The following is a 15,095-nucleotide window of genomic DNA, read 5'->3' as shown; positions in this document are numbered from 1 at the left end:
GTGAAGGAAGAAGGTGAAAAATAGCAACACCATGTGAGGAGACCCTAGACCCATTGACCATGTTAATGAAAGACAAATAGCCTAAAGTAGACAGAGATGAGAAAAAAATACTTATTACCAATAATATGATATGTGGCACTTAAGGAAAATAATATTTCCTTAAGCCTTAATTGATGGCTTTAGGAAACCTTCATTGGTAGGTTTTCTTTAGTGGCTCAAGCCATCAGGTGGCGCTCGAGTGTGGCAAAACAAATTCTTCCAAAATCAATGCAAATCTTCTTTTCAACCAAATACAGATTCAACTCCTTGAATTCATGTGTTTCTACAAAACAAATAAAATTGGGATAATTACCATAATTTTTATATATAATCAAAGCAAGATAAGTGTTAATTAAGCATTGAAATTCACTAATATTTAGCACTTATCAGCATGCTCGTCGATTTGAACCGTGGCTCTCTAATGGTGGTTGTGGCTCTGATGATGGTTGCAATTGCAATTACGACAAAAAAAATTGTATATGGATTACTTGCAAACTCTAGCTCTAAATGTCATGTTGAATATAGTAAAAAAATAGATAAAGGATTAATTCCCCTACTATGAAAAATACACATAAAGTAATCCATTTATAATGAAAAATAATACTGGAAAATATAACAAATACACATAAATATGGTAAATATAAAATATTGTGTATAACAATATCTAACAATGTTTAACCATCTTTATAAATAATCAATTAGTATTTTTTTTTTCAAAATTGATAATCAATTATAACTTAGATTAATTGGTTTGTCAAATTCTAACTCACATGAATAATTAATTAAGTGGAAGCATAATTAATCATATTGTTCCTATTGTGTTTCTAAAGACCACATAGAACAAAGTAATTGAGTTTTACTTAACGTAATCAATTGAGTCATAATTAATATATTTTCTATAAAAGGTTTTCTTGAGTTTTATTGAAATATGATAATTTCTTTGAAAAGTTATTATTAACATGCATCCATGAAATTGTTCAAGAAGCTTTAAAATCTTTGAAAATACTACTTTTGCAATAAGATCAATTTTAAGGTTGTAGGGTGATCTTACTCGCTTACTCGTTGAATTTACATCTTTGTGACCCATAAAGAATGAGGTGACATCTCTTTTAAATATTGTAATTTCTTGTAATACATCTATTTGGTGCATTGGTTGCAGAGTGTATATGCTTTGGTTTGTTTTTCTTCATAAGTATTGTTCAAGTGAATTGTAGGTGCACTATCTTGACTGTAATTTCATGTTTCACCGGTGTCGTGTGGTTGTAATCTAAAATTTCACCATAATGGAAACAATCACTTTAAGATTGAATTGATTGATATCAGATGCATAATCGATTGATTCAAATAAACCTAAAACCTTTTTGTGCAATCTCTCTTATATTAAATCAAGTGTTTCGAGAAAAATTTTCAAAATCTACTACTAATTGGAAAGTGTTTTAAAAGTTAAATCAATTCACTCACTTTTAGTATTGAACAATATTGTTTACAATAGGTAAACGATCATTCTAGGCATCCAATGAATCATTGGAGACATATGCCAAGATTATGATGGTCAAACTTGTCATGCGTATGATGTCTCTTCATGAATTGTCTAATATTTCTTGTAAGTCATCTAGTCTTTGTTTGTGCGGCTATATTTCGAGACTTCTGATGATTCTTTTTCACATTTCTATTTTTGGATCATCTGACAACTCCTAATAAGATGTGACAACTCCTAATAAGATGTCATGCATATGTGTTGTTTTAAACAACTTAAGTTGATTTACATTTGACAAACTTGTTTGATATACCACTAATTATTATCAAAATTGAGTGATTCATGAGCAAACATGTAGAGTTAGTCTAATTGTGTATGCACTAACAAATATTAATAAATATAACAAATAAAATTACTAACAATAAATAAAATCATTTTTTCCATTTATTTACTTCTAACCAAATATCATTTCTTTCGTTACATCTTTCTAGTTTTTTACCTTTTTTTCTTCTGAACCAATCAGTGTAAGAGTTGCACAAAATACTTTACATTTCTCCCTCTCGGGAATTGGTGGTTTTGCTAGTTATTTCAGGTGCAAGAAAAACTTGAGAGTTATTTTGCTTTTTTAGCATAACACTAAATCGTGAGCCTTTTCATTACTTTGGTTGAGTTCGGCTTTTATTTATTATTATTTCAAGACAAATACTCAATAGATCCTGCCAAATTTCTGTTGAATATGTCTAAATGTTTTTTTTTTACTAAAATTAATCAGAAGCTTACAAAGAGAATACATATTTCAAAACTTAAAAGAATGTTCGTATAAATATTTAAGTACAAATTATCAATTTTGCTAACAATTAGTTTTTAAAAAGGAAAATGATACTTGAACAACCATTTTTGACAACATTTAGACACGCGCACACGTGTCAAAATCTGAGTGGTCCAGTTGGAAAAATTAAATGAAAATGGACCACTCAGATTTTGACACGTGTGCGCGTGTCTAAATGTTGTCAAAAATGGTTGTTCAAGTGTCATTTTCCTTTTAAAAAAAACTGAAACTAATTTTAACAACTCTTCTAATTTCAATCACATTTTTTTATTCACTTAAACCATGAAACTTAGTTTGAACATCGAGTCCAACATAATGTTACTTTACTTTCCGATAAACATTGATGATTATCTCTATAACAATAACATAATTAAAGTACTAATGGTATTTTGACACCTAATATTTTTCTACCACCATTTGGCACCACTCATGCATGTCAAATGGTTGTAAAATGATTAGCAAACAGTGTTGAACAACCTTTATCCATTAAAGAAGCACAACACTACTAAAGAATTCCATATCAGTTGAGAAAATAATCATGCAGCTACCTCGAGTCGATGCGGCTCTAATTTTGATCCTTTTGACACAAGGGACGAATTTACACTGTATTTGCTAGAGGTTTGTCCTTTCACGCCAGAGGAATAACATAAGATTGCTGGTTTACAAATAGTCACTAAAACTAGCTAACTGCATTTACAACAAAAGTCCATACAAATATCCTCAAAAGTTCAGCATAAATTACAGCAGTCAGCAGAAAAATGTACAGTGCTTCCCCAAAAAGCAGTGTAAAGCACCATTGTTTACTTCAGACGAGTAGAATTTCGAGTTACTCTTCTCAAACCCGAAATGGCTGCTGAAGATTGTGATGCACCAGATCCTCCTGTTTCTGCATTATCTGTTTGGCGTCCTCTTCTTTTCCGTACATTACCATTCTGGATTTCTCTATTTTCATTCAGCTCATCCTGATTACTGCATCCAACTTCATCATCAACAACAACCCTGTTAGCACTTCGCCTATTTCGATCAGATCTGGTCACCCGTTGACTTTGTCTAGGTTCACTGTCATCTTCCATCCGCAAGGCCTCCTTCGGTACTGTATATGGCCAGGAAGTCCCACAACTTGGGCAAACTTTGGCAACCTAAACACAAGTTAGTAATAGCAAGATAATCAGAATCTTTCCACCTGTCTACAGTAAAAATGAAATAAGACTAATAATAACAATACCCATACCTTTCCCTGCAAGAAAAGTTGCTTCAGGCAATACTGATGAATTCGCACAGTACAATTTTCATTTTGGCACAACTCAGCCTGTCAGACATTGCCGAATGAATTATCAGATTCAAACAATGCAGCAATGTGTTTTTGTTCCTTCTAAAACAAACAAAACAAGTGACTTTATTGTTTTAGGTGATCACGGCCTCCACAAGCCAGGTAATTGGACAGTAGGAATTCCTCATAATATTTAGAGAAATTTTAATATATGAAAAAGGATTATTGGTGTGCATATAATAAGAGAAACCACCCAATTTATTAAAGATCTTCCAATCAGATCAATAAGCAACCTTTTTCAAAAATCTACTACAAATTTATGAACGATAAACAAAACAGAACATTTAAATCCCAATAAAAAACGTAAAAAGAAAGCCTGACACTGAATCAAAGTAATCAAAACTATTGATGGGTAAAGAATAACAAAAAAGAGCTGTCACAATGCAACAGGAACAACCTTTATTCCAGCTTCATTGCAAACATGACAGGATGGAACATCATTATTTCGAAACCAACTGCGAAGATCAAGAAATGACTTCAGACCAAGTTTAATAACACCCTCTGTTGTCAAATTAAGCCACTGGTCCTCTACAAGTTCATTCAGGGTTTTCTCTTTTTGAGACAAACTCAAATTTTTCAAAGTAGATGGAACATTTGACTGGCTTCCTTGTGATTGTGGATCTGTCATAATTGTAACCTGAACATATACCATGAAAATTGTACATTTTATTTTAAATTTGCAAATCAAATAAATAGTGATACACTGGAGTAATACAACTATTACTTTCATTGCAGATTAACAAAAAACCAGAAACAAAAATAGACTAGGAATGTTTAACCACAAGAAAAAATTCTCATGCTTAGAATTTATTGCAAAATTTTAAAAATGGAGGTAAAACAAGAGTTAGAGTTGGAGGGATGGTATAACTTATAACATTGCACATCGAATGTTTAGGTTAGATGGTATAACTTATAACATAGAATCAGTCATACTATGACACTGAAGTATAACTATATATGATTTATTAAGATGGAAGACTTACATGTAGCAGAATCAACTTTGTCTTATGTCATGGAGACTACATATCTCTATAGTAGGCTTTGTTAGAAATTTAAAATGTTAACCATAAGATCTGCAGATGGCCTTCAATGATGCAAAAAAAAAAAACCTATGATATGGAACCAAGACCATAAGAGTCTTGAGGAAAGCTCCAACCCATAATAGAGTTTGTATTGTGTGAATTTGAACTATAGAAGACATGTAAGCAAATTAATGAAGTTGAGCAAGAAGTAGTTCCTCAAAATTCATTTTTCAAATGCCATAGTCCTTATTGATGTGAGTTTTGAGAAAATTCTAAGCTTGTGCACTAAATAGAGTATTTATAATCAAATTGTCTGATAAGATGTCAGGCCACCCTCAGAGAACAAAAGTTTGGAAAGTCTATTCTAGGAAATATAGGAATTTATTTTAATAATTACTGCAGTTTTAATAGCACTTATATTAAGACTTAGTTAAATAGCAGCTACAGGTTTAATGTCTGTGGGGACAATTATGTATTTTTGTTTGCATTTATGAGGTAGTGATTTGGGATAGAATAATCATGTGTTTGATAGTTTTTCTAGACAAATATTTCTCTGCTGATTGCTCTCAATTAAAATTCCTATTGTGCACTAAGTTACTTACATACCTACACATATGTTTTAGAATCATTTTGAGATGAACACCCATAAGAACAAGTAGGGTAGATAATCTCGATGGAGATTCTGAAAAAAATTGTGGAAATTTTGCATGTGTACATAACTCTGACAAGTAGTTTACTATGATCCTTGAGTTTCAATCCTTTACCACTTCCAATCCTCTTACAACCCTTGAGTTTAACATTTGGCTAGCAGCAGGCTGAAACAACATTACTTTTCTTACAATCGGAAACATTCAGCCAGGTGAAAAAGTTTATAACCTGGCCATCCAAACTAAGATTGAGAGCATGGATGTTGAAGATAACACCTTTTGCAGAGGCATCCTGTACTATTGCTTCAATCTGTTGTTAGCCAAAGAAATAAACAATATTAGTTGCGTCAGATGTCAAATACCAGGCAAGAAAAAAATACTTCCCTCAATTCAAAGAAACCACTCTATGCATCCAGTGACACGCACGTAATGCACAAGAGGGAAACACAGAACCGCAAATACCAAATACTACACATTACACAAATGAACACAGACAGAAAAACACAATCAAGTTAAGCAAAACTTACAATGGCCTTGTAAAAGGCAATTTGCGGAACACTATACTTCGTCCCTAACTTGGAATGTTCGTCAGAAACGGTATTGACCACCCCATAATAAACTTGGCCATCATATTGATTTATGCAGGCACGCAACTCAAAATTAGCACAACTAAGCGCCTTGTTGATTTTCAGAATAAAACCATCGAGCAGCTGCCGCTCAGTACCTAATAAAAGCAAGCTCACCCATGTCAAGGTCGCAATAAAACCCAGCAAGGATACATGAAACACAGAAACCAAATTCTAATTTAAAAGAAAAGAGTCTGCTACCAGCATTTAAAATCAAACCAAGACAACTTTCACCCTCAGTACTCATAATGCAGCAATTCTACTCTACAACCAATCATAATTCAAAACCTAAATCAAGTGTAAACTAAATTTTTTTAACAGTAAACAAATACACAATTCTTCACCAGAAGTGAATAAAGCGGCATTAGGGTTGAGAAAACATTTAGAAACCTGGGTTTCTCTTGGTGAGCTCTTCAAACATGGCGTGGAAGTCCTTCTCGCTGAGTGGGCCCCGCGACAACAGAGATTGAACCACGACATGGTGTCTCCAGCTTAACGCTCTCGACATGGTTCTTTCACAAACCCTGATGCAGATTTTGAGACTGGGAAAACTTGCTGAAAACCACGGTTAGGGTTTCTGAAGAAGGGAATTGGAAGGTAAAATAAGCGATTTGGGAAATTTTTAGAAAACGGGGGATTCTGCTCCGATGGATTGGGTTTAACAAATAACTCATGTCATTAGGAAGTCGGAGCGTTTTGGTCCGCTGAAAGAGAATGAAAATCAAAATAGTAAAAGACAGGAATATGGCGGGAACTGAAAAATAAATATTTGGATGATTGACCGTGATCTTAAAAAAAAAAATTTAAATAGTTGGTGGTTGTTTTTTCTTAAATATCAATTAATTTTTCAGATTGAGTTGTTTTAATTAAGTTTTTTTAAAATATGTAATAAATAAGTCTAAATCGTTAAAGACTATCTAAATCGTTATACACTAGCTAGTAAACAGGGTGATGTGAATCTTTTTTACTTTAAATTTAATTTTTGTTTTTGTGCATTAGGTAAAACATTGTAAACAAAATTAGAGATTTGAATCATTTGTGAATATTGATTAAAGGAGTAGAAAGAAGATTTTGAGTAGAAATTATGCGTTCATTAGTGATGCAAGGTTATCTAATGAACATGGTTATCAGTGAGTTTCATTTCGTATTATTTTACTTTATTTCTTATTTGTTGTGGTGATTGGGTATTGCATTTTTGTATTGGGATATGAATATTTTGTTCTTGGAGTAACAATTGTTATTTGTTATGTATTGTTTGTTGTGGTTCCCTATTTCATCTTGAAATTTGTACAAGTTGTAGTCTTCCATTTGGGTGTTTTAGTGGTAGAGATCGTAATTTATCTCCTATTTGGGTGTTTTGGTGGTAAGGACTGTAATTTGTTTATTATTTTGTAGGTATAATTTACACATGTAGAAATCTATTAGATAAAATGTTCGAGGAGCGTTTTGAAGTACACCATAGTGAACACTTTGTAAGTGATGATGATGGAAGTTGCTTTGAGGAGACTCCTTCAACATAAGATGATCTCCATGATGAGTTGATGAAGCTTCTTCAAAGAAGTGGACTCCATGATGATCAATGAAAGTAGCGGAAGCAAATATAGGTGAAGAGATGAAGATATTGGTGTTGTATGGTCTTGGTAGATGTCCTTCTAGGAGAATAGGCCAACCATGAAGGGGAAGGTATGAAGAAGTCTATAAGAAGACAATTTCATAAGGTAAGAACTCAAGAAGAGGAGTCTTGAAATTTTGGCAAAAAGAATTTACATTCAATCAAGTTCTAAGGATTACAAAAGGGTGTCTCTTCTTTTATGGGTGAAGGTGAAGGCTAGAGTACATGAAATATTTAGGAGTCTTTCCATCATTTAATGAGGAGCCTAAGCATTAAATGAGGATCCTAAACATTAAATGTGATGAGCCTTATGCTTTGTAACTAACTTAGTAAAAGCATTTAATGCAAAGGCTCCTTGCAACTAACTCCTTCAAAACCCCCCACTTTTAACTCATTTTAGGTGCTACCTTCTCACTAAGGACCTAATGGTGCACTAGCTCTCTTTTAAAGCCACCAAGCCTTCTAAACAAAGCTAAACAAAGTGTCATGGCCAAATACAAGGCCTAAAAATGAGCTATATTACATATTTACAAAAAGTGTTTTAAGATAAAGAAGAAGACTAAAATGTGATCTCCACAATAGTAGAATTCTTGAAGTTCCATCTTTCTCTTCTATCTTCTTTGACCATAGCTCTTTATGAGAGGTCTAATGTCTTCTAAGACTTAAGGGAAAACAAGAAAAAGCTTGAAAGTCCTTCTTCTTCTTCCAATCTCTTAGCCTTAGTTTAGTTGATGCTCCCTTCATGGATTTCAATTCGGTTCCTAAAACGGATTCTATCATACCCTCCCTCTTGAAAACGATTTGTCCTCACATCGGAAAGATATTTGAGGAAGCACAACTTTGATTTAATGATATCCTCCTGGATAAAAAATGTACCTACAACAAATAGCAAATAAGAGTCTTATTAAAAGAATAGACCTAAACAAAAGAACAAAGAAAGAAGGCCTTTTTGTTTTTGGAAAAGGTTTTCTGAAGAAGATTATTGACCTTTATTTCAAAAAGTTGTTGTAGTGATAAAAACATTTATAAAAGAAATAAGGCCTTTTATTTTTTAAAAGATTTTCTTTAGGAAAATTTATTTTTTCTACATACTCTAAAACTTTTTCTTCACTACGTGAAGAATGACAATTATCCAAGCTTCTAGTGTATTGATCTTTTAAAAGCAATGTTCTTTTAGGAGGATATTCAAAGGAAATGTTCCCTCTCTCAAAACACTTGACACATTGGACATCTCTTGTTCTAGTTTTACATTTTTCTTCAAAAGTTATAAGACTTAATTTACAAAAATCTTTTTGTTCACCTTGAGTTATTTGTAAATTATGAGGTAACAACAACTTAAAGAGTAATTTTTCAAAGGTTATCGAGGAGTTAAATATAATGGGGAGTGAAAATGGAGGTAAAAGACTTTCAAAAGTAAAGGTTGAAACCAAGAAATGAAAATCATTAATGAAATGATAAGAGTTCAAAGTTTGGAAAACTCTCTGTTGAGATTGTTGAAAGGGGAGCATTGGTTCAGCTGAACCTACAATCTCAGAGCTTTTGGTTTTTTATGATGACAACACATAATTAATAACACATGTGTTTATGTGTTACATGTTCATTACTTTCATGATTATGATTATATGAGAACATGTTTGTGTTGTGTTGATCATTGCAATTCACTATGTTATATATGTGAGATTTAATCTGTGATTGAATGAAAATTGTTTTGGAAAAGAAAAACCACATGCAATTTAGTTTAACTTAAATTGTGTAGAAAAACAAAAGTTTTAAGTCGACTTCATTATGAAGTAAGTCGATTAAAACTCGTGGCTTTGCACAAACTTTTTCAAAGTGTGTTGTGAGAATTTTTAAAGAAATTTTTTTTCAAAATTATGTTTTTAACTATTACAAAATCGACTATGTGCGCAAGCCATTCGACTAAGTTTGTTATGTTTTAAAATTCTATTAATGCTTGTCTTAAAGTGTTTAACGACTATATTTTTAAATATGTTTGACCAAACATTAATTGTGAAACAAGTGCATTAATTGCGTAATCAATTAATTGCTATGACTGCTACTAACTGTTATAATTGTCATGAATGTATTCGACTTCATTAGTGGCAAAGTCGACTAAAGAACGTCGGAATTGTGAAAAACTATATATTAACACAAATTTGAATTCTGTAAGGAGTTTTGAGAATCTAACGAATTGTGTGATAATTTTCAGATTAGTGTTGTCTTACAGATTTGGGAAAAGCTCCAAGAATTCTTAAAGAAGACCGTGGTGTTCATCTTTGGAGATAGCTTGAAGAGCAAGGATTGTGTGCTTTTACTGTCTGATCAAATTTGCACTGAAGGTGTTTGTTTTGGTGATCTGGAATTCAATTTTGTGAAGATTGATGTTTTCACCCTGTTGTGACTACAGGAAAAGGACGTGCTGCATTCTGGACTTTGAGGGGTTTCTCAAAGGGTTGAAGACGACAGGAGAGGGGACATCTTGCTGCTGATCTTTGTGTGTTGTATGCCTATATTTTGATTAGAAGGTTAGAGAGGTGTTTTATATTTTTGACGTGGAGGTCTCTATAAAAGCCTTATTGTAAAAATCTTGATCATTATAGTGCATTTGCTTCCTGGTGAGGAAGGACACTGGATGTAGGCTTGGCCGAACCAGTATAAAAAGCAGTGTTTGATTTTTCTATCCCTACACTTTTACTTAATCGACTCTGTACTGCGTTTAATCAACTTTATTTCCACTGCACTTAAAAATCTTTTTCTTTGTGTTTAAGGAAAGTTTTTAAAGTCATCTACTTTTTCTTTGTGTTTAAGGAAAGTTTTTCTTTGTATTTCACCAATTCACCCCCTCCCCCTCTTGGTGTTGAAAGTTAAGCCATTCTATTCTAACACTCTCTTTAGAACTCTTGACTGAATTATGATTGGGGGAGTGGGAGGTGCCTTGAGTAATACTTCTTCTTTGAGTAGGATTTCTTCCTTCGCCTTTTCTCTCCTCTCAATCTCTTCTTTCTCTTTCTTATGTTTTCCCCCCTTTTCTTTTCTCTCATTTTCTTATTTCTCTTTCTTTTCTCTCTCCTCCCTTTCTCTTCTCTTATTTTCTTCTTTCTCTTTCTTTTCTCTCTCCTCCCTTTCTCTTCTAGCTTCCTTTTCTCTAACTCTTTTCTCTAGTTGTATTTATTCTTCTTTCTTTCTTTCAATTTCTCTTCTTTCCTTATCCTTCAAAAGCTTCTCACGTTTCTCTTCAAACTCCTTCTCTTTAAGAAATAACTCTTTTTCACCTCTAATAGATTCTTTATTTTTCTCCATGAGTTCTCTCCTTTCATGTTTAAGCTCTTGATTTCTCTTGAAAGAAGGTGGAACATATTTTCTTCTTATGCAAGCTCTTAGATCATTCCAATCTCTAATTGGTGATTTGATACCATTTTGAACATCATTTTTCCTTTGATACCACCAATCATATGTATGCCTCACAAATCTAGAAGAACACAACCAAACGGTGTGAAACTAACTACACTTAATAATGTATGGCTGAAGTTTTTCAAACTTTTCTTCCCAAGCTAAGTATGACATCGAATTAACTTCTCTACCAAAGTGTAGAATGTCATTCTCAGCTATTAAATGCAAATGATTCTCACTATACCTATAATAGAAACGATCATGATCCCAAAAACCATCACGCAAACTAAAATGGTAGAAGTTTTTATTTTTGTGACTATTTTGAAGCTCCTTCTACTATGAGAGGTGGATGTTTCTAGTGTACTTGCTTCTATTGGATGACTTAGCTTGTTGTTTTTCTCTCCTTTTGTCCATAATAAACTTAGTAAACATACTCTCTAACTTGCTTACTTTTTGTGTAAGTTCATACCTAAGATGTAAGTCCTCTTTACTACCTCTTATACTACTATGAACACTTGAATAAGAATAATCACTCATGTTGTAAAGTTTAAAATATTTTCACAAAGGTTTCCAAAACACTTTACAACTATGAGTGAGAAAGGTTTTCACAATTAAAATTTTTGTTTTTATGGATGATTTCAAAAGAGAAACAATAGAGTAGAGATCTTTCAAGTATCTCCCAAGAAAGAAAGGTGAGTCACAATGGACAAGCTTAGAAACCAAGTCTTTCCTAGACAGAGTGTCCTTGAGTTGCCTTACCTAAGCTTCTAAGAAGAAATCTTCTAAAACTTTTTTAAATGCAAATGTAAAGAATGCTCCTAAAACCAAAGAAAGATTTATCTAAAATGCTTTCAACCAACCTAAGTACCAAGGAGACTTAAAAGATAAACAATACAATGTATAAAAGGAAAATGGAAGGAATTGAATACTATGTAAACAAGTAAACTAACGACCCTATGTGAAAATGCAAATGACACTTAAGAGCCACTTGACACACCTTCACTTCTACGAGTGGAAACTAAACTATTACACAATTTTATAAATGGAGATGGGATTGTACCAAAGACATTTTCCCAAGACACCAAGCAAATAACCAAATGAAACTAAAAAATTACAAGAACACAGAGGTTTTGTGATACAAAACAACAAATAAAAATGCAAAAAAAAACTCATATATTCTTAGTTTCTTCAAGTGTTTATCGTCTCTTTATGTTCACTCCAAATCCATGTAAGAACTCCTTCTTCCCAAGTCCAAAGAAATGCTTCTATTAGCCTTCTTTCAAGCCTTCAAGATGCTACCTTCAAAGTTAGTTAAACTCCCAAAAGAAAGCTCCAGAAAAATCTGATTTCAAGCACCAAAGTGTCCAAAGAATGAAAGCAACAAAAACACAATTTGAAAGCTAAACTCAAATGGAGTAAGATGTGATAACACTTTAAAGAAAGCCAAGAATGATAAGAAAAAAATTAAGGGTATCAATTAGGTAAGTACTCAAAAGGAATCCCTAAGGAAAGGTTCTAGAATAGATGAATAAAACCAAAATAAAACTAAGAATATAAGACCAACTAGATTAGCCAAGGCAAAACACTTGCTGGAAAAATGCAAAGAACACTTAAATTCAAGTTCAAAATTGAGTTTCTTGTTGTTGTTGTGTCCTTTTCTTTTGGCAATTTTTTCCCCTTCTTTAGTCCCTTTTCTTTTCTTATTTTCTTTTGTTTTTTATTGAGGGATAATCTTTTCACAAATCATATTAAAAAACAAGACTAATTCAAGTGATGTATGTAGGAAATCCTAAGGAATCAAATGATCTTTTGACAACTAAAAAAATGAGTTAATGGAAACGTAATACTAAGATTACGAACTAGTAACAAGTATTAATACACTTATAAAACGCAAAGAAAACCCAGAAAAACCCAAAACATCAAAATCCAAAATTTCACGCTGGAATTGGATAACTCTCCTTTGCTCAATGTTTTACCCATATCTTTTTCTACAAAGCTCTAAATGAGATGGTTCTTTTTTCCTAGGAAATAGACTCAAAGCGCTTTCCATAACATAAAAACGTAGCATTTGGACCTCTAGTCTAGTTGTAGTTGATTTTTGAAAATTGAAGTTCAGACAACTCTTTACACTAGATTTCAGAAAATGGGTAGGCTTCAAGTTTTTAATATTTTCAATTTTTCTTTCAAGTTCAACAAAGATCTGATGACATATATCGATATACAAGACTTATGATAAAACAATATGATCGTAAAAGTAGAGAAAATAACTCAAAAGATGACCCAAAACCATAAACTCTCCACACATACAAATAGAAAAATGAAAACCCTAGGCACACAACATGGATGATTCAAGAAGAAAATTTAATTTGAAGCAATATTTCAAGACATACAACACATACTCATGACTCAAACAACATATTTGACATGTTGGCAAAAATGAAACAATAAGGAATTCACAAGAACATAAATGGGTAAGAACTTTTAAACACTTATCTCTTGAAGACTTCCAAGATAGAGACTATAACTCTTGATAGAAAATGATGGAGGTTGCTTTGAGGAGGCTCCTTCGACATAAGATGATCTCCATGATGAGTTGATGAAACTTCTTCAAAAAGGTGGACTCCATGATGATCAATGAAAGTAGCGGAAGCAAATATAGATGAAGAGATGAAGATCTTGGTGTTATATGCTCTGCTTGATAATACAGAGTTGATGAGCAAGTCATTCAAAACTTGATATGATAATTTTCCCTTTCCAAATATAAATTTAGGCAAAATTTAAACTTAAATGAGTGCGGACTTATGCAAGTATATATTGTATGTTAATCGAGACATTTATTCCTACACTTCTTTTTTTCTTCCTACATTGTAACACCCCTTACGGAGTGTCACTTGTTAATTAATAAAATCCAAAATTTTCTCATTTAAATAACATCGTGGAAACAAAAACTTCAAAAGTTTAAACGTCTTACAACATAATGTTCAAACCTTACAAATATCAAATCCATTATTCAAAAACATAAAATAACTTCAAAACATGATAAATTCCCCACAACTAATTCTCATATCTCTCGTCATGCTACTCCAGCGCTGCCTTATTTACAACACCATCTATCTACTCTCGTACAAGTACGATCATTGCAGGTGGAACCACAACCACAAAAGAAAAGGGTGAGTAACTAAGAACATAACATAACATACAATTCAGTGTAATATCATTAAAACACAGACCATACTAGTCGTTGTATCACATTATATTTTAATACTCAACTCATAACTCCGACATCACATTACATCTCATTACACAACTCATAACGCCGACATCACATTACATCTCAATACACAACTCAAACTATCATAGTCATATACATCACAACACATCTCAGTGTTTAACTCATAACACGAATCATACATACAAGCTCATGTTGTTTTCTTGAATTTTGTCGTACCAAACCTGTTTCGCAAAATAGGGTGATTTGAGTCGTCTTCTATCGCAACTTCAGACCTATCTTCGCGACTCTTCAAGGACTAACGAGTAAAAACACCGACACTATGCGCTCTAGTGAACTATACTCAGCACGAACTGAAGTCATTGAGCGAGACATCCAACCCTCTCAAGTTCTCGCACACGAGGTAGGGTGACACTCGAATCTCTGTCTCCGTAGAGACCCACACACCATCGTATCACAATAAGAACATCATTCGTTCAACAAAATTCCAAGAAAATAACATTTGCCCCCAAAACAACACCATCACAACCATATATATTTCACATAACATGTATAAGTAAACCAAATTCATTACCTAACAATTAATTAAAATTTACAAATAATTAAATAAATTAATTTTTACAATTAAATCATTTAATAATTTTTTAGTGACGCATCGGGTGAAATTATTAATTTCACAACTAGTCCACTGGAACAAATATTTCTAGTGTACCCCATTTCTACTAAATTCACAACACATAACAACATACCTTTTTAATGTACCATTTTTGTCTTAAATATCCTTTCTTTTTATATTTTACCCACACAAATGGATCCCATTAGTCCTTTTAGAATTGAAACAAAACTCATTTTTTCTCACCAAGTGGACCTCACATGACACATTTATTTCTCACC

The 15,095-nt window shown here is 32.7% G+C and overlaps 1 protein-coding gene across 1 annotated transcript; it reads right to left on the bottom strand.

Moving 5' to 3' along the window:
- Window positions 1–2,836: 2,836 nt before the first annotated feature.
- On the bottom strand, window positions 2,837–6,712 carry EMB1379 (embryo defective 1379). Its single transcript, XM_047315128.2, has 6 exons — window positions 6,361–6,712; window positions 5,872–6,068; window positions 5,574–5,654; window positions 4,073–4,312; window positions 3,577–3,654; window positions 2,837–3,484 (listed from the first exon to the last, which is right to left on the bottom strand). The coding sequence occupies exons 1-6, from the start codon at window positions 6,476–6,478 to the stop codon at window positions 3,146–3,148; spliced, it is 1,053 nt and encodes a 350-aa protein (XP_047171084.1). The 5' UTR covers window positions 6,479–6,712; the 3' UTR covers window positions 2,837–3,145.
- Between the last annotated feature and the right edge of the window lie 8,383 nt (window positions 6,713–15,095).

Source organism: Vigna umbellata, chromosome 7, assembly GCF_029865625.1.
Source record: "Vigna umbellata cultivar VRB3 chromosome 7, Vumbellata_1.0, whole genome shotgun sequence".
Lineage (NCBI taxonomy): Eukaryota > Viridiplantae > Streptophyta > Magnoliopsida > Fabales > Fabaceae > Vigna > Vigna umbellata.
The sequence above is the reverse complement of the archived record's forward strand: the minus strand, read 5'-3'. Positions and strand labels throughout refer to the sequence as shown.

Bases quoted from the DNA above. Each gene is read 5' to 3' on its own strand.
- EMB1379 (XM_047315128.2), bottom strand. From the start codon at position 6,478: ATGTCGAGAGCGTTAAGCTGGAGACACCATGTCGTGGTTCAATCTCTG. The intron at 4,313-5,573 runs GTTATAAACTTT...GTATATGTTCAG, and splicing joins ATCTTAGTTTGGATGGCCAG to GTTACAATTATGACAGATCC. The intron at 3,655-4,072 runs GTTGTTCCTGTT...AATGTCTGACAG, and splicing joins GCAATGAAGCTGGAATAAAG to GCTGAGTTGTGCCAAAATGA.